Here is a 23,427-nt window from a genome sequence, read left to right on the forward strand (position 1 = left end):
GCACATACACATTCTCTCTCACACAGACATGCATACACACAGGTACTCTCTCCAAGAAACACACACACATACACAGAAACATGCGCGCGCACACACACACACACACACACACACACACACACACACACACACACACACACACACAGACACAGACACACACACACACACAAACTACAGTCTGCAGACCTACTACGGACGAGTGCTCATTTGCACATTTGATTAAAAAGATTTACTAAATCAACAGCCTGTCTTAGCGGCCGATTCATTTCACAGACCGAGCGGTGATTCATTGTAATTCCTGGAGAAAATGACCCTTGGGTTAAGACAAAAAGGGGACGCCACCGCTGCTAAACCCATTAAAATTCTCACTCAATAGGCCGATGGCTGATGAATCCATTGAAATAGTTCAATTCCATTTCTGTTCCGAGGCTTCCAGCGATTACATTATGGCTCTGGCCCCTTGTAAGGGCTTCGCTTCATGAACTGAGTGCCAGAGAATATTGCAGTGTCATGTCCTTTGGGGCCATTTAACGGCACGTTATCAAATTCAACTGTAGGCCATCTCCATAGTGACCCTTTTTTATCAGAGGCGGCGGCGGAGGGGGGGTGGCGGGGCACCACTGTGTGCGGTTCGATGAATAGGTTAAGACTTCGATTGAAGGCGACGTGTGAGAGAGAGGGGGGGGGGGGGGGCAGGCTGGGGCAGAGAAATGCATAATGGAAAAAGAGCAGGGAAGGGAGAGGACCCAAAACAAAAGGCACATTTACTGAGAGAGAGAGAGAAAAAGAGAAAGAAGGAGGGAGAAAGAAGGAGAGAGAGAAGAAGTGAGTAAATGAGTAATTGAATGAGGAGCGAGCCCAGTAAACAGCACGTGGGAGAGCGCTCCTCTGGCCCGTGTTTTCGGATGGTAGTGGTGGTGATGGCAGGCAGTGTTGGTGGTGGTGGTGGCCCTAGTGCAGTGCACTGCAGCACGGACGGGTTCTCCTCTCTGGCGGCGGCGCTGGTGGTGGAGAGGAGAGCGCTGATAGATTCAAGATGCTGGGCTTGGCTAGGCTGGGCTGTGGGCTCCCAGGACCGACCCAGAGCAGCGAAGAGGAGAGCGGGGCGGAGGGTGTGTGTGTGTGTGTGTGTGTGTGTGTGTGTGTGGAGAGGGTGGGAGGGAGTCGGGGAGGCTGCAGCCAGCCAGAGGGATAGAGCAGAGCTGGGGATTGGCTGGCAGGGAGAGCAGTTTCTGATGGAAACCAGATGAGGGGAGAGAAAGAGAGAGAGACAGAGAGAGGAAGAGAGAGGGAGGGAGAGAGAGAACAAGCAACGCACAGAGAGAAAAGGGGAGCTGGAGAGAGGGAGGGAGGGAGGGAGAGAGAGAAGGGGAGGGGGACATGGAGAAAAAGAAAACCAGTACCCATTCAGGACAAAGGCAAAAACACACGTGGCCTTCTTTAAACAAAAGACCTGAGGCAGGCAAGCCCTCCCTCCTGCTCAAAATCAGTGCACCACACACACACACACACACACACTCTCTCACACACACACACACACACTCTCTCTCTCTCTCTCTCTCTCTCTCTCTCTCTCTCTCTCTCACACACATACACACACACACACACACACACACACACACACACACACACACACACACACACACACAGCCTCAGTAATGGCGTAATGTGGAAACATCTGTGCAGGACTGGCATATGCCTGAGGAGCAAAGACAAACAGAGGAGAAGCAGAACTAGTCCAGGTAGACCTGCTAAAGCCCACGCACGAGAGAGCGCACCGTTATCAGAGACTTCCTTAACGACTGCAGAGCAGTGAGGCGGATCGGTGAGACCGTGGCGTGCTGTCCTTTCTCCTGACGCACATCTGGGCTTCTCATTCAGATGAGAGAGAGAGAGAGAGAGACAAACAGAGAAAGGGAGAGAGAGGGGGAGAGAGAGAGAGAGAGAGAGAGAGAAGATGAGGGAGGAGGAGAGAGGGAAGAGTGATGTGAAACAGACAAAAGTGGGGAGACAAAGAAGAAGAAATGACAGTCAAAGAGGGAGAAAGAGACTGGCTTTGACTGTCATTTCTTAAGAGAGAGAGGGAGAGGGACAGAGAGAGGGAAACAGAGAGAGACAGAGCAAGGAGCAAGAAGGAGAGAGACAGAAGAAGCGCAGCAGCGGGGACTTCAAACAGGCGCTGCGCGTGACCCTGCGAAACCCCGGGTGAACTGAAACGGGAGACCTTCCATTAAAACCTCCGTGCTCTTCCACCTGTGAAAGCAGAGACACCCCCGACCCCCCCACACACCACTTCAGCCCTTCTGCCGCGTGGCTTAGCACCACACACACACACACACAACACAACAAGTCTATGCTTAGCACCCAGAGGCTCTCTGTGGAGGGCTTCAGGCGATCCTGATCAAAGACAGAGGCCTCATCATACCCAGTGTGGCTCCCTTACACACCACCCTCCCTCCCTCCCTCCTCAGAAAAACTCCAAACGCCAAAGAGACGCACCGTTCAATCCTCCCCGCCCCCACTCCACCCCGTCCCAGGAGAGCTTTAAGAATCTCATGGTTGGGGTGACTGGTGTAGGGTGAAGAGGTGAGGACCATCACCACACACGCCGCACGCAAACACACACACACACACACACACTCAGCTCAGAGTTAAGTTTCAACGTGGCCTCCTTCTACCCATCTGTGCAGGGGAAACACAATCTCTCCAGCTCTCATGAGAACATACGGAGGGGAGATTCCACACCAAGCACAACACAACACACACACACCAATTTCAACTCAAGTTCACATACTGTAAACAGCAGTTACATTAAACCTGCACTTCAGGAACTATTTAGTCACATGTTGATCATTGGTCACATGGAGGAGTGGTGAACTGAAGTGTTCTTAGAAAGCTAAATGAACTTCACCTTTATTTCCTTTTTCCAGAGATCTATTGAAGTTTAATTTCGAGTAAATGGGGAGTAAACATTTCTAATCCACAAAAAAGTCCTCTGTATGTGTGTGTATGTGTGTGTGTGTGTGTGTACATTTGTGTCTTTCATGGAAGGTTTGCCTCGTCCTTGAGCCTAAATCGGCTACTTGACCAAGCTAATTAGCGCTCTCCAGCAGCCAAAGTTGGCCGTCGATCAACTGCAAAAGTTGAGCAACCGACAGACCCATACGCAAATGGGCTTTCCACAGATAAGCCTGCCAGGCCAGTGATGCCGAACTCTTTTCCACGTCCACAGACAGATCTGAGGCCTGAGGTGGAGCCGCTGACGCATGTGAGGAGTGAAGGTTGGCAGATCCAGGGTCAGGCGTGGCTCTGTAGCCACAACACACTACAGCATCAAACTCCGCAACACACTTTGCTCCCCTGTGACAGACTCTTTCCCATGCACCTCACAACCCTAACTCCTTTTGCATGTCAATGTTGGTTAATGGCTTCTCCTGTCGTGTGAAAAACAGCAAGCTTGCTTGTTCACCCCCCCCATCTCTCTCCAGCCTTCTTTCTTCCACCCCTTTTTTTTCTCTCTCTCTCTTGCTCTGTCTCTTTACTTGGCAAAGTTGCGTGACGATAAGCTATATTCCAGGCACCGCAGGAGTCATCAATTAACAGCACATCTGAAGTCGTGATTCGTCCTCGCCATGATTTTGCCTCGGCTTCTGTCTCTGCTTAAGCAATTAGCGGGGTGCTCCTTAGCGGAGCCAGTTGGCGTGGGGATGAGGGGAGAGATCTATCTGTGGAACTCCTCCACTCTCCCAACCCCCTCCACCCCAGACCCCCCACCACCACCACCAACCGAGACCCCCTTCGCTCAGCAGAACTTCAAACGCTCGGCCCAATCCTTAGCAGACACAATAAAACGATACGCATGGCCTGGACAGGCCATTTGGAATGTCGAGCCTGTTCTAGGGCCTGCGTGTTCGCTCACTGTTTTTCTGGCTGCAGCTGTTCCCTCACACACACACACACACACACGAAGAGCGCAGATGGATGATCTTACATTAGTCTCTCCCTTCAGCCCCATCCTGCCTGAACCTAAAGCCTACAAACATATGAGGTAAATGCTCTATAAATACAAAGAAAAGGGGTCCCCTCGGAACTGGGCAGTCCGCCGTTTCTCAACAATGCTCGGCATCGGACCCTCAGCGTCAGCTGAATGTCCTGGAGATGTCTCAACAACGGATTTTTTACGACTTTTTCCACAGTTTAGTCAGAGAGAAGAGGGGAGGTGAGGGCCCAGATGCTGTTTGTGTGACTCACACACTCTTAAGCTCCTGGCGCTCTCTCTTCACCAGTACTTATGGCCAAAACATCAAACCTATCTCTAGGAACAAAAAAAATCCCCCCCCCCACCACAACAGATGTAACCACTTGAGTCTATACAGAATGTGAGATTCTCTGATGTGTTCTTGGTTGGCAGCTTTTATCAAAGACGTGACCTAAAAGCGTTTTTGATTGATTTTCATGGGCTCAGGCAAGGCTCACGCTTCTGCGTCGTTTCGCTAAAAAAGCTATTGTTACGCCATCGAGTGAAACGCCAAGTCTGACGGAGTGCAGTTGCTCTAGAGCTCCTGTCACCGCACTATTGGTGGGTGAAACCACAAGAGCCGTGATGTGAACACATTGCGCGCATTCGCGCACACACACACATTCGCGCGCGCGCACACACACACACACACACACGCACGCACAGACGCACACACGCACGCAGACGCGCACACACGCGCACGCGCACGCGCACACACACACACACACACACACACACACACACACACACACACACACACACGCACGCACACACACGCACGCACAGACGCGCACAGACGCACACACACACACACACAGACTGTACAAAAGAAACACTGAGTAGAGCTCAGATTTTCCACTGTGACTGTGAAATCTTGACTTCCAAGGTCAGGGGCATGACGCGCTGTGCCTGGGCCGGCGCGAGACTGCGGGTGCTGGGGCGGAGGAGACTGGTGGGTCTGGGCGCTGGAGCCGATTGGAGGGTGCGCGGGGCTGGGAAAAGCTGATGAACCGTGAAGACAAACAAGAGGATTGAGCTCCACTGATGTCTCAGTCAATCACTGCGGGTGAGTGAGTCACTGTGCTGCTACACACAGAGAGATGTGTTATATAAACAAGTGTGTGCATGGACATATGCGAATACAGACAAAGACACATAATGTCACAGACACACACACATACCTTTAACATGTAAACAACTTTTCAAATGTATATTTGCACATGAACAAACATACACACACAAACCCACATTCACACTCAAACTCACACGCACACACACAACCACCTGGTACAATATAAAAACCACAAGGGCATTAAGTACACATACGTGTACATATTAACACAAACCCACACAAACACCCACAGACCCACACACCAACTGGAGGGTATGCCACCCTGTCACAACAGGCATTTGGGAGCAGGGCGGCCATGTGGATGTGTCCAGGCAGGGCGGCCAGTGGATGTGTTTGTGGATGTGTCCAGGGCTGACCCATGTGGATGTGTCCAGGCAGGGCTGGCCATGTAGATGTGTCCAGGCAGGGCGGCCAGTGGATGTGTCCAGGCAGGGCGGCCATGTGGATGTGTCCAGGCAGGGCGGCAGTGGATGTGTCCAGGCAGGGCGGGCAGTGGATGTGTCCAGGCAGGGCGGCCATGTGGATGTGTCCAGGCAGGGCAGTGGATGTGTCCAGGCAGGGCAGTGGATGTGTCCAGGCAGGGCAGTGGATGTGTCCAGGCAGGGCGGGCAGTGGATGTGTCCAGGCAGGGCAGTGGATGTGTCCAGGCAGGGCAGTGGATGTGTCCAGGCAGGGCAGTGGATGTGTCCAGGCAGGGCAGTGGATGTGTCCAGGGCGTAACTGAGGCGGAATGACAAACGTTCTGCGCTCCGCGCTTCTCCTCCCGCTCTTCTGCTGGTCGGAGTTTACCGCCAACCTGTGCGTCACGTGCCCTGGGGTCGCAGTGACAAGCGTGACGTCCATCTCTGACCCTGAAGTCAGCCTCGCTCTGTCTCTCTCTCTCTCTCTCTCCCCACCACCCTCCCCCCTCTCTTTCTTTCCCTTTTTTTCCCCCCCCCTCCCTCTCGTTCCCGCTCTGGCCTCACGTGGACTGCTTTAGGCCCTGTGGTGTCCCGCTTTCCTTCGCAGACGCATACTTAGCATTAGTGACATGACTTCCCAATTAATGTCTTGTGAAAGTTGTTGACTTCGGCCGCTTTGCAAACAGCCGCGTCCTTTGTGCGTTTGCGTGCACGTAGGGCCTCGGGTGAACGGCAAAATGTGGGAACCTTTCCCGGTACAGCGACCCATCACAAAAAGCAAAGATATAAGTGGGGGGGAAAAAAAGTAAAGTTACCGAGAACGAGGTCATGTGTACACACTGTACGTGCGCAGTGATGAAACAACAGTGAAGAGAGTGCTTGTGCATAATTCATAGCCAATTTGAAACAAAACAAACAAAAATGTGTTTTATCTTTTGTTTATTTCCTTTGCCTCCAAAGACAAACAAACGCAGCCATGCATATGTGTTTAAGGATTCACTGACACACACACACACACACACACACACACACACCTGTCGAGTGATGTGAAAGAGAACACTTCTATCCATTCTTTAATCCCTAGCAACTCTCTCCAAACACAGCCTTGTCAACGGCAGTCTTTGCACACCCTACGTTTACCCATCACTCTCTCTTTCTCTCGTTCTCTTTGTGTTTGGGGGAGCGGATGCCCACTTTCACCACTCCATCTGCTGTCCAAATAAACGGGGCGACGCGGTGCGGACTGGCAGGCTGGCCTCTCTCAGGGCCCGCGGGAAACCCCGTCTCCAGTTACGGCCGGGCCTGGACCTCTGCTCCTGAGTCGGATTTTCCCAAACCCTTCGCCCTAACCTCCAAATCTGTAAGCCAAACATGGAAACGCACCTCAACCCTGTGCCTTGGGGGCAGGATGTATATGTCTCCACACCCAGCTACTGACAAGACGACCCCCCAACCCCCAACACACACACCTCCAAACCTTAAAGCTTCGCTGAAACACTGATATTATTCTGAGTGTGTGGGTCTGTGTCTGTGTGTGTATAAATTTGGAGGTACAAAATGGGAGTAAACAGACCAAATGATAGCTGCTTTGACCTGATGGCGCTTCAGGTTTAGAATGTAGAGAAGAGAAAGATGGTCTCTAGCTAACAGCACTGAAATGGACTCCACGGACTGTGATGTGACTGTGACTCCATGTTCTGCTGGTTTCTGGGTAAGGCCGACACGGGAGGAGACATACACTGATTTAAAAATGGAAGCCCTGTGTACCTGGTACCTCCGGTTTCACAAAGACAGCCAGAGCTTTCTGAACACTTTGGATGTGTTCCTCTGCGTCTCTCTTTCCTCTTCTCTCTCTCTCTCCATCGCGTCTCCACTGAGCAGGAGTAGGAAGATGGGGGTAGCCTCGGAGCCAGAGCAGGGGGGGCTTAAACAGTCCCCCTCTCCGCCTCTCTCGGCAGTGTTTACTCAGTGTGTTATTACAGAGGGCAGAGTGAGCGCCACAGAGGAGTGGAGCAGAGAGGGCTTTAGGGTTGTGTGTGTGTGTGTGTGTGTGTGTGTGTGTGTGTGTGTCAGGGCAGTAGTGTGTGTGTGTGTGTGTGAGAGAGAGAGGGAGAGTGTGTGTGGAGGGCTTTACATGGAATGGGGGATGGGTAGGGGGTAGGTGCTCTGGTCCACTCCGGTCGTGGAGCAGCGTGGACAAAGAGGACCGCGCTTTTGTTTGTTTTCCTTTTTCGCCGGATCGGATTATTGTCCCTTTACTTCCTGCTCCTGAATGCAGAGAAAACACGGGCGAATCCCTCTCTGGAAAGCCACCACGTTACTTCCGTCATCTGGTCTGCGCGCCAGTTTTCGGAGGATCGAGGGGGTGGCTGGGCTGGAAGGGGCACCAGACCACGTGTCTCGGCCCCTCGCCAGGAAAGCGCTGACCGTTTACGACAGATCATTCTAGAACATCCATGCAGGGGCAAAGAAAAAAAATCAGCAGTGCAACGCCAGCAGACAGAAATGAGCTCATCGTTTCTCATAGCTTCTCCGCCAGATTCTACATTTACCCTCCAACCTTTATCGTTTCGTCCTGAGTTTGTCTGACATCCTGCTTTCAGCAACTCTGTGCAGAGTAACTTTGTCCAAGAGCCAGAGAGAGAGAGAGCAAGAAAGAGACAGACAGAGAGAGAGAGAGAGAGAGAGAGAGAGAGAGAGCAAGAAAGAGACAGAGAGAGAGAGAGAGAGAGAGAGTGAAAGGGAAAGAGAGAGAGAATGAGAAAGTGGCCATGAAGGAGGTTGGAAACAGAGTAGCATGTAGGCTTAAACGCATCTCACCCCTCCGGCATCTCCTGTGTTTGTTTATACTGCAGCGACGGCATTAAATCTTGGCTATCGGCCCGCGCGGGGCCCGAGTTGTTTAACGCAGTGCACTTAACTTGTCCATCTCTCAGCACAATAGAGACCAGAGTCCAGACATCCAGTTTTGGCCTGAGCAAATAATCAAGCGTACTCGCCCGCACCTCCCCTCCCCTCCCCTCCCTGGGCTCCTGCTTCTGACTTAACCTCGCTCCGTCTCTGTTCCCAACATACAGCCAAGGAGCCGCCTCTTCTCCTCTCACATACATATACCAGGAGAAAGAAGTATAAACTGTGTCTGTATGTGATTGTGTGTGTGTGTGTAGCGTTTGTTTGGTTTCCTGCACAGTTGGAAGAGGAGAAAGGAGAGGTCCTGACCAGGCGACCTCAAACTGAGAGACAGAGGGAGAGAGAGAAAGAGGGAGAGAGAGAGAGACAGACATGTGGTGTGTATGTATGCCTATGTGTACAGTCCATGTGTGTGTGGGTGAGCAAGAGAGGCAGTAGGAGCAAAAGTGAAAATAAGACTTGAGCAAACATAATAGTTTATAATGGCAAGCGCACCTTTCTCCAGCCAGTTTTCCAACAAGCATGGAGGAATGGTAGAGGTTGACCACATCAAGCAAGACAAAACAACAAGGTCTCTCACAGTTGAGAGACGGATGAGGAGAGAAAATATATTAAACACCATCTGGCCCGACTCGCAAGGACTTTGACATATCCTGCCTACAAGGTTTGTATTCTATGGGATAATAGCGGTTCTGGGCGCCTCTTAAACCGACTCCAAAGTTACAGAGCGAAAGAGAGGGGGAGAGAGAGAGAGGGGGGGAGAAAGAGAGAGAGGTAGAGAGAAAGAGAGAGAGAGATCAAGTAAGGTAGAGAGATCAAGAGGTAGACTGAGGAACAGAGGTAGAGAGAGGGAGAGAGAGAGAGAGAGAGAGAGATCAAGTAAGGTAGAGAGATCAAGAGGTAGACTGAGGAACAGAGGTAGAGAGAGGGAGAGAGAGAGAGAGAGAGAGAGAGAGGGAGAGGTGGAGGACGAGCTGTCCAGGAGCAAAGCTGGGAGCTGAGGAGAACTGTGGGGATTTAGGCCTGAGCTCCGGTAGAAGCCCAGTGGCACGAAACACACTCTGATCCCAAACAAAACACAAGCGAAACCTCAGAGCTGCCTGGAAACACTTTACCCCAGGAGGCCAGGGAAGAGCGTGAGTGTGTGTGTGTGTGTCTGTGTGTGTGTTCTGTGTTTGTGTGGAGGTGGGAGCAAGTGTATGTGAGAGTGCCAGCGCAGACACACACCTTTTCTTCCCAGAAATATCACCCCCACCTCGCTCCTCCGAACGAAGATCAACATCTCCCAAACAGCGAGCCAGTGTTCAGCTAGCAGGACAGAGCTGAATACAGACTGTGCCAAACACACACACACACACACACACACTCACTCACACTCTTATCTCCTAACGTGCAATATTGGCTCCTATAAATAAAAAGGACATATCTTTAAAGGCATCGCTGTTAATGTGTCAAATATTTTTGAGAAATGGAATATTGCCTAAACTGGATTACACTGACAAAGTATTAAGATACACCTAAGAGAGGAATGTCTGGATAGGATATCCTTCTAAGGGCTATGACCTGGTGATAAAAACATCTATAAATTAAACAAATAGTGCGCGATAATATTTTATGAAATTAAAAATCAGTGTTGCAGAGAAGGAATGCAATCCACAGGCACTCTTTTAACCATCCAAGGGCATGTTAGCCCTAGTTATAGTGGGCACTTTCACATTTCACTCTCTGCTGGATGTCAAGGCCACGGGGCCTGTTGTGAGGTACCACTGTGTGTGGGTGTGTGTGTGTGTGTGTGTGTGTGTGTGTGTGTGTGTGTGTGTGTGTGTGTATTTACGTATGTAAGTGTGTGTGTGTGTGAGTGTGTGTGTGTGTGTGTATGTGAGAGTGAGTGCATAGCAGGGCAGTGTGTGTGTGTGTGTGTGTGTGTGTGTATGTGTGTGAACAGAGCATCCATTCTGCTCAGGGGGCTCTGCCGGGCTGCTAAAGGCTGAGATAGGCATCAGGCTGGCAGATGCACAGACCCGGTGGGAACCTGACTGCAGGCCACTGATCAGCACAAGAGCCAGCCGATCTGCCACAAAGCACCCATTATTACACCAGAACAATCTCCTCATCAATCTATAGGCCAAGAGATTTACATTATTATCCATGACACCCTAAGGTCCTATCTATGGGTATATTATTCATTGTGTGACAATCACATATGCACATTAGTGTGTCAGGGCAATAAAATAGGCACACACAGCCTTGCACATTTTCATTTTTTTCCGTTTAGTTATCAGGTGCTCAAGATAATATATGAATAGAACAATTTGTATGGTGCAGTGTGCCAACTTTTTTTCAAGGGATCCTGCTCATGTTGGCTGACACCTAGCCTATAAGAACATGCTGAGCCTAGTTTGGCCTAGTGGCCAAAAAAGCGCTTTGCTTTGATGTGACGACATACACAATAAGCTTGCATTGTCTAGCCGCTTTAGCCATTGCCAGTATTAGTGTGCTAATTCAATAATGCAGCAATTCTTGTCCCTTCTGGAATTTTTAGATCTAGAACACATCTAAAAATAGGGCCTTGTTTGAAAGATACCAAAGGATGATTTTGTGGACCAACGATAGTCACAGCTCCTATCTACGAGGTGAGAGATCCTCTGCTGGGAGCAACAGAAAGGTCGAGTGTGTAGGGGCGTGCTGCTGTCCTTGGGCTGATGAGGCGTTTGTCCTGCTGCGGGGGACAGCTGGAGGAGGAGCCACAAGTGGCGGCGCCGCGGTGACGCACAGGTTAGGGAGAAGGCGGTCCAGTGACCAGGGCAAAACAGTACACAATCAATAGCACAACCTTGTCACGGTTGGGGAATGTCAAAGGAGATCATGGCCATATATCTTCTATAGCTGTGTCTGTTTGTGTGCAGAACAATATGCATATACACGGAGAGATATGACTGCATTACATGCAGCAATATAGAGAAACAGGAAGAGAATGCGTTTTCCATATTGGATGGTCACAGACCATTGAACACTGCAGTGGTCACTTAACCAATAGGCACTGCCTCATGAGAGGAGAGTAAGAGAGCCAAGGGAGTTTCAGCAGAAGGGCAGAGAAAAGGAAAGGATAGAGCCAGAGCAGAGCCTGAGAGAAAGGCATGAGAGAGAGAGAGAGAGAGAGAGGGGGATGACGAGGAGAGAAAAAAGAAAGAGAGAGATAAGAGGAAGAGGAGGAGAGGGCAGCAGAAGCTAAGACATGAGAAGAAACGAGAGAGGATGGCACAGGACAGCTGAGCTGTAGCTTAATAGGCCAGATGGGGGAAAAGAGGGCAGCAGGGAGAGCGAGAGGAGACAGGGGTTAGTGGGGACAGGACGCCGGGGCATCAGAGGACAGGGGACGGAGGCCGAGAGCGTCGGGGGGAATGTGCGGATGAATGAATAATACAAGTGGCTGCGGCGGCGTCATTAAGATGCAGGTGTGTGCCTGGCTCTCGTCTCAGCTCCCCGCAGAGCAGGAGCAGACCGGTGGAGACCTTAAAGCCATGCGGTGACACAGAAAAAAAAGTCTGACAGTCAGAAAACTGAGTTCTGGTGGGGGTCGAGATAGCACAGTTTATCTAATGCTCACATCTGCACACACGCTAACACACACACACACACACACACACACACACACACACACGCACACACACACGCACACACACACGCGTGTGCACAGCCGAGGGCATTAACAGGCCTTCTTCGTTAAGTCACTTCGTGTGGCACTGGCAGACCTGTATGCTGCCAACGTAAATGCCAACGGTTTGCTCCTCTGCCACAGTGGGGAAAAAAGCATAAATATGCATCACCTCAGATGCCCAGAAACAACTTTCTGTCCCCGTTTCATTTAATTTCAGTTGCACCAGCCCTGGCCACTTTTTATGTAATTCTGACCCCAGTGCTAAAGTCAGTCAATGCAGCTTTGATAACTAGGTCCTTGTCATGTCATTACATGAATGATTATATAAGTTAAAATAGAATCATAAGCATAACAAATATACACAGCCACTGGTGCAAAAGAATAAACTAAACACAACAACGTGCACTGCTGGCACAGATCTAAACGGAATAACTCTGATGCCTGAAGCTATGTTCATATGAAATTAATCTTAACAACTGTTTACACCTATGACCAAAACATAATGATTCATTTCACGTTTCCATTTATGTTTATATAGTTGTCAAAAAATAATTCTTTAACAAGAAAAATGTTTTAAAGTAGATTAGCCAAACAACCATCTCATTCCAGTCTTTCAAGGTTCCTTGGAGAACCCTTAGACAACATTCAGAACTGTTCCAGTTCTCAGTCCCATCACACTAGAAGTTACATTGCTGGAGTTTTTAAAATAGCACAGAGACCTAGTGCGTTGTTGACCTACTTGGCACAAAGTTCCAACCCACTTGTTTGAAAGACAAGAGGAACAGGGGGACCGAGGACTGGGCAGTGGTGCGCGTGTGCGGTGAGGCGCGTCGTGTGCTGCACTGCGTCCAGTTGCTCTGGCTTGTATGCCGTGCTGTAAAAGCCTCTCACACAGGCCTACATGCCAACACAAAGACAGATCCCCTTTCACAGGAATCACGTGTTTCTTCCGCAGTATACCGCTGTAGGTTCCATGACCCAGGTGCTGCCTGTATACGGTCCTGTTTAACCTCCTCTGCGCTGTGGGGTGCACTGAGATCATTTAAACACTAGGCCGTGTGTTTCCTTCTCTTTGTCCCCATTTCTTCCTTTCCTCTTCAAGCAAAACCCTGATTTCCTATTCTCTCAATAAACAGGAGTCATTCGCTGCACTGTTACCCCTTTACAACACACACACACACTAACAGCCACACCTTCCACTCCAAACCATTTTCTCCATACATATGTGGAGTTCTACAATCTCAAACCCCCGGCTGTCTGATCCAGCTGCTTCCTTCCTTCTTCTATCCTACCCCCCCCCCCCCACCTCCTCCAACCCCCTCTCGCCTTCTACGTGCGCTCCTCCTGCGGCGCTGACACACCTGGACGTGCGAGCCGGTAGCTGACTCTGGCACTTTTAGAGCTCCCGCGAGCCTGGTGAGGAGGACACGCGGCCAGATGAATGACACGAGGGCGGACGGTCTCCCCCTGGGGAGGCTGGGGGCCTGACAGCACCTCAACTCCAGTCACCATGGCTGGGATGGAGGAGGCTGGAGGCCTGGAGGAGCACAGGCACGCTGCCATCTAGTGGCCAACAGGAGAAGAACAATTTTTTTTTTTTTATTTTTTTTTTATGTGGACTAGACAGCAACAGCACCAACAAAGAGGCTGCTGTAAGAAGGTGTGGCAAGATAAGGCTCGAGCTGGAACCACATTAGAACTCCTTAAACTCTGAGCACTGACAGACAAAAACCAGGGGTTTGGTCCATTCCTGTCCAGACATAGGACTTGACATCATAGCTATTATTATCTAGGTTTTTCATGTCAGAATGTGACCGTTGCTTGGAGCTTTCCCTCAGAGTGTGACACACTTACAGAGTTACGCTGCCGCACACACGTGTGTGTGTGTGTGTGTGTGTGTGTGTGTGTGTGTGTGTGTGTGTGTGTGTGTGTGTGTGTGTGTGTGTGTGTGTGTGTGTGCTTTAGAGGTAATGAGGTGGGCAAGAGGAGTGTGTGTGTGTGTGTGTGTGAGTGTGAGTGTGAGTGTGTGTGTGTGTGTGCTTTAGAGGTAATGAGGTGGGCAAGAGGAGTGTGTGTGTGTGTGTGTGTGTGTGTGTGTGTGAGTGTGAGTGTGTGTTGGTTTAGAGACGGTACCTGGCCTGTGGGAGTCCCGCGGGGCCTGCTGCTCATACTGCCTCACCAGGATAGGAGCGGGTCTGTGGGACGGCTCCACAAAAGGATCTGGAGCCTACAGAGAGGAAAGAGAGGAGAGGAAGAGAGGGGAGAGAGAGAGAGAGAGAGAGAGAGAGAGAGACAGAGAGAGAGACAGAGACAGAGAGAGAGAGGATGAGTGGGGAGGGGGCAGAGGGACAGAGAAAGGAAAGGAAAGATAAGGCGAAAGAGGATGGAGAGAAGGAGTAAAACTCAGGGAGTTGAAAGGGAAGAGGACAAAAGAGGAGGAAAGGAAGGGTGGGAAGATATTGCATTGAGGAGAGAGGATTAGCCGGGAACAGAGGGGGGGAGCCGGCAGAGAAAACACACACACAGTTTCAATTTCTCCCCCATTTCCTGGGTAAAACCCCCACATATGTCCAGTTTACAGGCACGGGGAGACTATCCCAGAGTAGCTTTGGCTGTGTGTGTGGGTATAGCAGATTGGCCCACTCTGTCTCTGTCTTCCTTACACAACCCGAAAAAAAAAAAAAAAAAAAAAAAAAAAAAAAAACCAAGACGGAAAGTCTCGTAAGGAGCCAGCTCCTGTCGCCAGCATTAGCACGTCCTTACCAAAGCGAGCCCTGCCCTGCCATTTGTCATGTCAAACACTTATGCGGTGCAGCATGCATATCCCCACAGAGGGGAACATTACTGCAGAACACCGGCAAGTAGGCCACGCTTCATTTCTTTCCAACTCCTTTTTAAATGGCACTGACTTTGTTAGCATAGTCAACAGAAAAAAAGCACTTTGTTGAATTTTTTTCATACCTAAGCTAAATATTTTTTGTTCATCAGTACTCGATTAAATCAGTGACCTAAAATTAATCCACTTAAAAAAAGCTCCGTATAAATAAAAGGTTCAAATGCAAGGAAAACATTTCGCAGCGCAGGTCTCTCTACGTTAAGAACAGGGCTTACTGAGATGGAGCTCTATTGGATTTGAGCGTGGCGACAGCGCGCGGCTACCGCTTTTGTGTTCTTTTCAACTCGGGCATGGACAAGCCAAGTACAAATCCAGAGTAAAATCTGCTTGGAAGGCTGCGTGATTCAGCAAAAGAGGCACAGTCTGCACCGAACATGATTGCGGCAAAAGATAACATATGAGCAGCGTCTGGCCCCATTGTCTGCCTGTGCCTGCCAAGAAAGAGCAGGTATATGTCTGCCAAGAGAAAGGCATTTAGTTTGGGGATGTGTGTAGGAGTATGTGTGGTGTTTGTGAGTGAAAGCCTGCATGAATTGTCTGCGCATGCATTAGTGTATGAGTGGGATTGCATGTGTATGTGTGTGTGTGTGCATGCATGCATGAATGTATACATGAGTGCGACTGTATGTGTATGTGTATGTGTACATGTGTGTGTGTGCATGCATGAATGTATATGTGAGCATGATTGTATGTATATTTGTATGTATATGTGTATGTGTATGTGTATGTGTGTGTGTGTGCATGCATGAATGTATATGTGAGTGTGACTGTGTATGCATTTGCACGGAGTGTATATGTGTGTGTGTGTCTGTATTTGTATGTCTGTGTGTGTGGTCTGCTAGTGCGTGCATGTGAATGTGAGTGTGAATGTACAGTATGTGTGAGTTTGAAGTGTTTGTGCACTTGTGGCTTTGGTGTGTGTGTGCATGTGTGAATGTATATACAAAACCGAACATATGTGTATACATTTACACGGAGCATGGGCGTGTGTGCATGTCTCATGTGTCTGTCTGTACATGGTTATGTGTATATGTCTGTGCATGTTTGCATATATGTGCTTGTGTGCTTGTGTGTGTGTGTGTGTGTGTGTGTGTGTGTGTGTGTGTGTGTGTACGTGTGTGTGAGAGAGTTCATCATGATGACACTTGCCTCCTCTAAGCTGGGTGGGAGGCCCGCTGGTGGTGATGGCGCCCTGGCAGTGCTAGTTCTGCTGGGTGGAGGGGGCGCGCCGGGCCTGGAGGTCTGTGTGTGCGGCCCAGTAGGGCTGGCCCCAAACCCACCGTCGGTGGACAGCAACCCGGCTTCACCTGCTGGAGAGCACGGAGGTGTGAGTACACACAGGCGTAGAAAAAACCAGACGCAAACACACACACACACACACACACACACACACACACACACACAGACGAACACACACACAGACAAACACACAAAGGCGAAGCATACAGTGGAGTGGAAAACCAGCCTGGCACACACTTACGACTCCCTGAAGACATGCCGTCATTTGTTTGCTCAACAGCTGACTGACGATAAATAACAGCAAACATAAAGTAAACGGCGAGCGCGAGTGCAAAGCGCTTTTCTCTCTGCAGCACACACGGAGGATGGATGGATGGGGAGGGTGTGTGTTTGTGTGCAGACCACAGAGCCCACTAAAGTGGCTCATACGGGAAAACACATGGAGTCTTCTGCTGAAATGTATGGAGGGCTCAAGCCAGCAGAGAGCACTCGTAAAAACAGACACACAAACATACACACAGACACACACACACACAAAACCAAAACACTGATGATCATCTTTCAAAGCCTGACTATGCATGACTGACACCACAGAGGAGCTTCTGAATGATCTATACGTGGAACGGAGCGGTTGTTTCCCTGCGGTTTGGCTGTGGGAACCCCAGTGAAGTTTGGGCACATGCCACAACACAGACATGCATAACCCCCCCCCCCCCCCCCCCCATCCCCAAATCTTCACATTGTTATTGAGTCTATGGTCTCTTCATGTTAAAATGTTACCACAATGAAGAGGAAAACAAAATCGCTTCTATGATCGCACTCAGTCAGTAACACGGCTCGTCTTTGCTTCTTGTGCTGCGGCTGTATCTCTGTGTGGTGTGTGTGTGTGTGTTGGTGAGTATATGTGTGTGTGTGTCCTCTCTGCTCTCGCAGCCTGGTCTCTCGGAGCTACACTGAGGCTGTGTTTTATTTCTCCGTAATTTTTTTTTTTGTGTGTTGCTGTGAGCCGAAGTTGCTTGTGTGGACGGTAAATATTGGTTTAGGCCGGGACAGGAAGTGAGCTGTGGATCCAGGAGACTCCCCCTCTCCCACTCCTGACAGGGTCCTCTCATAACTCAGGAGTCCCACTGCCCAACCCCCCCCCCCCCCATCTCCATCCTCAGGCCGGGGCCAGCAACAGCAGCACAACATGAAAAGCCCTCATCCAGCCTCATAGCAGCCTCTGTGCTCTCTTTGAGAGAGCGGGGGTGAGTGTGTAAGTGTGTGTGTGTGTGTAAGGGGTAACTTTTTAAATGATGGTTTATCCTTCAACCTATGGTTAGATTGTCATGTAGTTTTGGGTAATATTATGAAAATATAGAAATATGGACAATATGAACTAGTTTGTGTGCGCTTGCGTGTGTGTACACAAACAAGAGGTACTGAAAGAATATTTATGCAATACAATGCTTGCTTGTGTGAAGGAAATGGAGATGTGTGTGTGCGTGTGTGTGTGTCTGAGTGTGTGTGTCTCTGCGTGTGCCTGAGAGAGAGCAAAAGACCAAGCACGAGTGCCTTCTCACAGCTTCTAAGTTCAGGCCAGGAAAACAAGCCACACACTGTGACAAAGAGGAAACCCAATATGAGACTAAATATTGATCTGATGGAGAGGAAACTTCACAGTTCTTTCTTCTAAGGCACTGAAAGCGAGCTTGCGGCAGGCCGTGTGTTTTCTTAACGGCTTAATGACTTTTGAGGGACATTAATCAGATTGTTCGGCCACACACGGAGAGATATGCCTGGGCTTTGATGTCATGACAGTAACACTGTCATCGTATATTATAAACATCAACACACTTCAAACAGACGACTGCATAAGACATAGAGTGAGTGTGAGAGAGACAGAGAGAGAAAGATCAAGGCAAATGCAACAAATCTGACATGGCGGAAACCACAGATGTATGGAGACCCCCACTGTGCACTGTAATTCTAAAGACACAAATAAACCAACACTAGACACACAAATAAAAAAGAATCACCAACAAAAAAAAGAGACCTGCCATTGAATACATACTTCCTGCCTCCACCCTCATCCTGTTCTCTTCCCCACCCATCTCTGCTCTTCCTCCTCCACCTCCTCCTCCTCCCACTGATGGAGAATCCAGAGCAAAAATGGGCCCAACGTCCCTTCTGAGCACGCTCCTAGCTCGGCTGTCTCTGCTCTCACCACCAGCCCACAACACAAACATCTCCCACGCCCAGGACGCCTGCCTCTGTCACCCCTTCCTGCCCAGGACGCCTCGGCCCCCTGCCCTCATCATTTTCATCCACCCCCAGGTTTCTCTCATTCTCTGTGCGGGCTGTGGGGTTTGGAGGAGGGTGGAGACCACCTGAGAGAGAGAGGCTCTAGCCCTGCTTTAGCACGCCCTCATCCCTCATGCTGGGAGGGTTGGAGCTGCCGCTGAACGTCAGGTGGGTGGGTGTCGTGGGGAGAGAAAGGATTGAGGGCACAGGGGTGTGGGTGGTGGAGAGGGGGTATGGTGGTGTGTTGCAATCTGAATCTATTCGGTTTGTGTGTATGTGTGGTTTCTATATACTACATCTAAGTGAATTGATGTGTAAGTGTGTGTGGTGTGTGAGAGTATGCGTGTCAAACATTAGATTTCTACCCTACAGAAGAAGATGGTCTTGTGATTCTGTACCTTCACATATTTGTGCATTTTGGCATTATACACTGATGAAAAACAGACCAAACGCCTCACATTCCCCCTCTGTGTGAGTTGGACACGCTTCACTGATCTCACTGCCATGAGATCGAAATTCACCATCCGTCACCAGCTTAGTACACAACATCAGCTTGATTTACTGCTGACGCCAAGCACATTGACTAAAAAAAAACACACACACACACACACACACACACACACACACACACCACAATAAGCCAGTCTGACTCGCTGTTCACGACTGACGTGCTAGTGTCTCTGGAGATAATGACAGCATGGTGATGATGGATCAGATAACTGATTGAACAGAACTTTCAGTAATGGCTGACCGAACCAAGTAGATCACAACTGGACAGCACTGCGTGGACTTCATGTGGACTTGGCAAGTTTCAGGAGGGTGCTGGGTGTCCATGACTAGACTCTTGAGTATATCCAGACTCTATCAACTGAATTCCTAACAGGATATATCATGTATACACATATAAGATGTATATGGTGACATGAGAGTATTTAACAGAACACCTGCATATATATGTGTGTGTGTGTGTGTGTGTGTGTGTGTGTGTATGTGTGTGTGTGTAGTACACATGAGCTTGAGAGGGGGGTTGTATACCTGCTTCTGTGAGCTGTCCAGGTGACGTGAGTGTTACTCTGTGCGTGTGTGAGGGCTCCAGGAGTGAGTGGCCACTCATAATGCTCTCTCCCTCTGCTGGCAGTAGGGGTCTCTGTCCTTCACTGACCTCACCTGCACTGCTGCCCTCCTCCCAGGACCTCTGATACACACAAAAAGATGCACACACAAACACACACACACACACACACACACACACACACACACACACACACACACACACACACACACACACACACACACAATTAGGCCTGGGCAGAGCAGCATAGAACACAATGATTGGCATGAACCTCCAACCCTACAGTATCTTGGTTACAAAGCTCTACAAAGCTTTGTATATCCAAGGTTACAGTTATAAGAAGAGACAATTCCTAGCTAGAGTGCTAGTGCCCCCTGGTGGTCTTGTCTACAGTTTATAAGATATTGAGACCATGTTGAAACAAAGATACTTCTATACACAGCAAATCACCACAACAGAAGCCTTTTTCTTTACGTGGGATGTTAACAAATGCCATGGTAAAACACAACGGGCATACAAATGTTAAACACCATTAAATACCTATTAAACACCACATAAATACCACCAGCACAACATCTACCCGCCTAGATATGTGTTTAGACATGTGACCTAAGCTCACAGCCAGGTCATAGACATGGTCAGGTTCTAGAGTGGGAGTGAGCCATTACCTCAGCAGGCTGCTGTGTGACCGGGCCCCGGTCCATACGAGCCAGCAGAGCCAGGATTGGGTCGTGCTGAGACCGTGGGTGTGGTCTCAGGACCACCTGACCTTCACTAGGCGGGTCATAGTCCTGAGACACAACAGACATACAGAGAAAACCATCCATTTAAGTCACAATAGCATCAGTCACACTTCTGTCAGTAGATCTGTGACAAACAATCAACAAATAGCCCATAACATAGTGATATGAAGCTATGTTATAATTTAAGAAATAATCCGTCATGGTTATAGAGTACAGATCTTGACCCAAAGATCTTAAGAAATACATTGCTTGGGTATGTCCGGACTTTTAGGGCATACCAAATCCACAATGGTAAAGACCTGACAAAACTATTGACAACTGAAGATAAAATTATAGTACACATTACAGTACAACATCATACCACAGTTAACAATTCTATATCAACATCAAATTAGATTGTCATGATTCGACATGACAGGGATGCTCACCATGTCCTGAACACCCAGGAGAGAGCTGGAGAGACTGGCATTCAGGTTGGGTAAAATCAGACCCTCCTCTTCCAGAGCTGTGAATAATGAAAGTCCAGTGAGAACAGTGTAACTGATCTACTCCAATGACCTCTTACATGCTACTGTCTTCACAGCAGAGGCATGTTCACCTCGACAAATTGAGTCAAACTGGATTTCTTTGAACTTTTAAAGAAGAAGTTGTAAGGCACCTGACTTCAAAATATGTACCCTGTAAGTTGAACACTGACAAAAAGGGGAATTAATTGTGTATGGTAAGTGCAACTTTAGTTGCATGTTCAGTTTTTGCATCTATGAGTGGCTGTATTATACACATCCTGAGCACTTTCAACCACAGCTATGAAGCAGTAGTTATGCTAGTTATACAGACAATGAATATACTGTGACTAGATATATGGGTTAAGGTGAACTATGCTAGCACATCTGGCATACTGTACTGGTATGTGTCTGTATACCAGTTTGTGCTTCAACATAATGTATACCGGTACATACTATAAATGCAAATACCTCTGGCTGCTGCGATGTGGCTGTAACTGAGCAGCAGCTCCCCTTCGGAGATGTGTCTGGCAACGGCCTCCGTCTCCGTTAGCGAGCCGCCAGAGCTGCTCTCCTCCGTGGAGGAGGGAGAGAGAGGACTAGCAGGAGCAGGAGGAGGAGGAGAGGGCTCCCTCACTACAGTGGCAGCAGCAGGTGGAGGCACTGGAGTCTGGGGTTTGGCAGGAGAAGGAGGAGGAGATGGGAGGATGGCCTCCTCTTCTCTGGCCACGGACATGATACTGCAAGAGAGAGGAGATGAAAGGGACATGGTGTGAGAGAGACAGAAGGAGGAAAGAAGTAGCCTGGTCCTACCAGACTCTCGTACATTTCATAATGTATAGAGAGTCTGGCCACTTTCCATTGCCAAGCGTTCACTTCCTTGAAGCGAGTACTCTGTTGAAGTTTAAAACTACTGGATCTGCCCAGAGCCACTCTGGATCGGCCATAACCAATCGCTAACGTTTGGTCGTGACGTATGTCTGGCTCAAACTAGCGCACGACCTCAACGTCATCGTTCTCAGCCACTGCCTCTGTTCGCTGATTGGACCTGCAGATTTTTGCAAGAGAAAACCTGTGAATATAATAACGTACTGAAGGGAAAATTGAGCGGAAGTATAAGTAAGGATAAGTATAAGTATATATACTCTTTTGATCCCGTGAGGGAAATTTGGTGTCTGCATTTATCCCAATCCGTGAATTAGTGAAACACACAGCGAACACAGTGAGGTGAAGCACACACTAATCCCGGGCGAGTGAGCTGCCCATAACAACAGCGGCGCTCAGGGAGCAGTGGGGGATTAGGTGCCTTGCTCAAGGGCACTTCAGCCGTGCCTACTGGTCGGGGTTCGAACTGGCAACCCTCCGGTTACAAGTCCGAAGCGCTAACCAGTTTAATCTGGACCAAATGATTAAACTACAATATCAGAGCCTGATCCAGGGCCTGTACAGGACCAGTGCTCAGCCACTGCCAGGATGGCTCCATACACTAAGACCTGACTGACTGTGCCTGTGTCTGTGTTTCTGTGTTTGGAGAATCTGAGTGCATTGCTCTTGAACGTCTTTTTAAAACCAATCGGATGGGTATGACTTGGGCTCTAGCCCCTCGGTGATCACGGAGCAGGATCGCTGGACCAGTAGCAGGCCCTGGGTCTGGGTCTGAGTCCTAAAAAAGGACTCTGGGTGTGTTGCTCTTGAACGTCTTTTCAAAGCCATTGCGGTGTTTTTCCCTGTGTTTTCCTCTGTGTTTCCTCTGTTGCTACACGTACGGGTCATAGATGTTAACTTGAATTCCACTCCGATGGTGTGCGTCATTTCAACTATCAACCATGAATCAGAGAGTGACTGAAGCGTGACTGAAGTCTGAAGTGCTTTTGATCACCATCACTGACGCATATCCTCACCACCATCTCCCCTTCCAAACACTGCCCACACATGCATGATGAGTTACTAGAAATCGCTTCCTATGACAGTCTCTCATTCAATGGCCTTATATCTGGACAGCCCTGTTACTGACTGTATATGCCATTTCAGATGAAAGGAGCAAGTGAAAAAGAGATGTATGGTGAGATCAGACATGTGAGATCAGACATGTTAGATGCAATTTAATGCTCTACATTTTAAAAGGTGAGACCCATAGCACTAGCTCACTCATGTTTCTTCCTATCTATTTGGCAAGGCAGGCCTTATGCAAGACTGTCTATCGATTACTCCCCAGCGTGTCCCCTTCAGATATTACTTATGTCAAAACATGTTCTCAGCTGATGCAGCTTTGATCTGTGCACCAGAGCGAGAAGCCCAGCGTCTGGTCAACTGAGACAGTGTCGATCAATAATAGGTTGTTTGCTCAAAATGCTCATTTGAATGCACACCACGCTTTCACAGAAAAGATAAATATTTGAACCTCAGAAGAAACGTGGTTCAAAACTATAAGCAGTTCACTGGAGCAACAGCAGGTGGAGCTGTGGTTCCAAATAACAATTTCACTGCTCTGCAATGTCTCTGCCATCTGTTGGCATTCATTCCTTGCTTGATTACCAATCACAGATCATGGAAGAGGTGGTCATTTAATGCA

At 49.1% G+C, this 23,427-nt stretch overlaps 1 protein-coding gene across 1 annotated transcript in view; it reads right to left on the bottom strand.

Annotated features, from left to right (window-relative positions):
* The window catches only part of LOC125284729 (protein TALPID3-like), a 54,904-nt gene that overhangs the window by 16,839 nt on the left and 14,638 nt on the right, over window positions 1-23,427 (bottom strand). Inside the window, exons 9-14 of the mRNA XM_048228847.1 lie at window positions 21,327-21,595; window positions 20,781-20,857; window positions 20,278-20,400; window positions 19,573-19,732; window positions 16,165-16,322; window positions 14,253-14,346 (exon numbers count right to left, since the gene is read on the bottom strand). Coding sequence (XP_048084804.1) covers window positions 14,253-14,346; window positions 16,165-16,322; window positions 19,573-19,732; window positions 20,278-20,400; window positions 20,781-20,857; window positions 21,327-21,595 — 881 coding nt within the window. The remainder of the gene's footprint in view (window positions 1-14,252; window positions 14,347-16,164; window positions 16,323-19,572; window positions 19,733-20,277; window positions 20,401-20,780; window positions 20,858-21,326; window positions 21,596-23,427) is intronic.

This window comes from Alosa alosa, chromosome 19 (genome assembly GCF_017589495.1).
Source record: "Alosa alosa isolate M-15738 ecotype Scorff River chromosome 19, AALO_Geno_1.1, whole genome shotgun sequence".
Taxonomy (NCBI): domain Eukaryota; kingdom Metazoa; phylum Chordata; class Actinopteri; order Clupeiformes; family Clupeidae; genus Alosa; species Alosa alosa.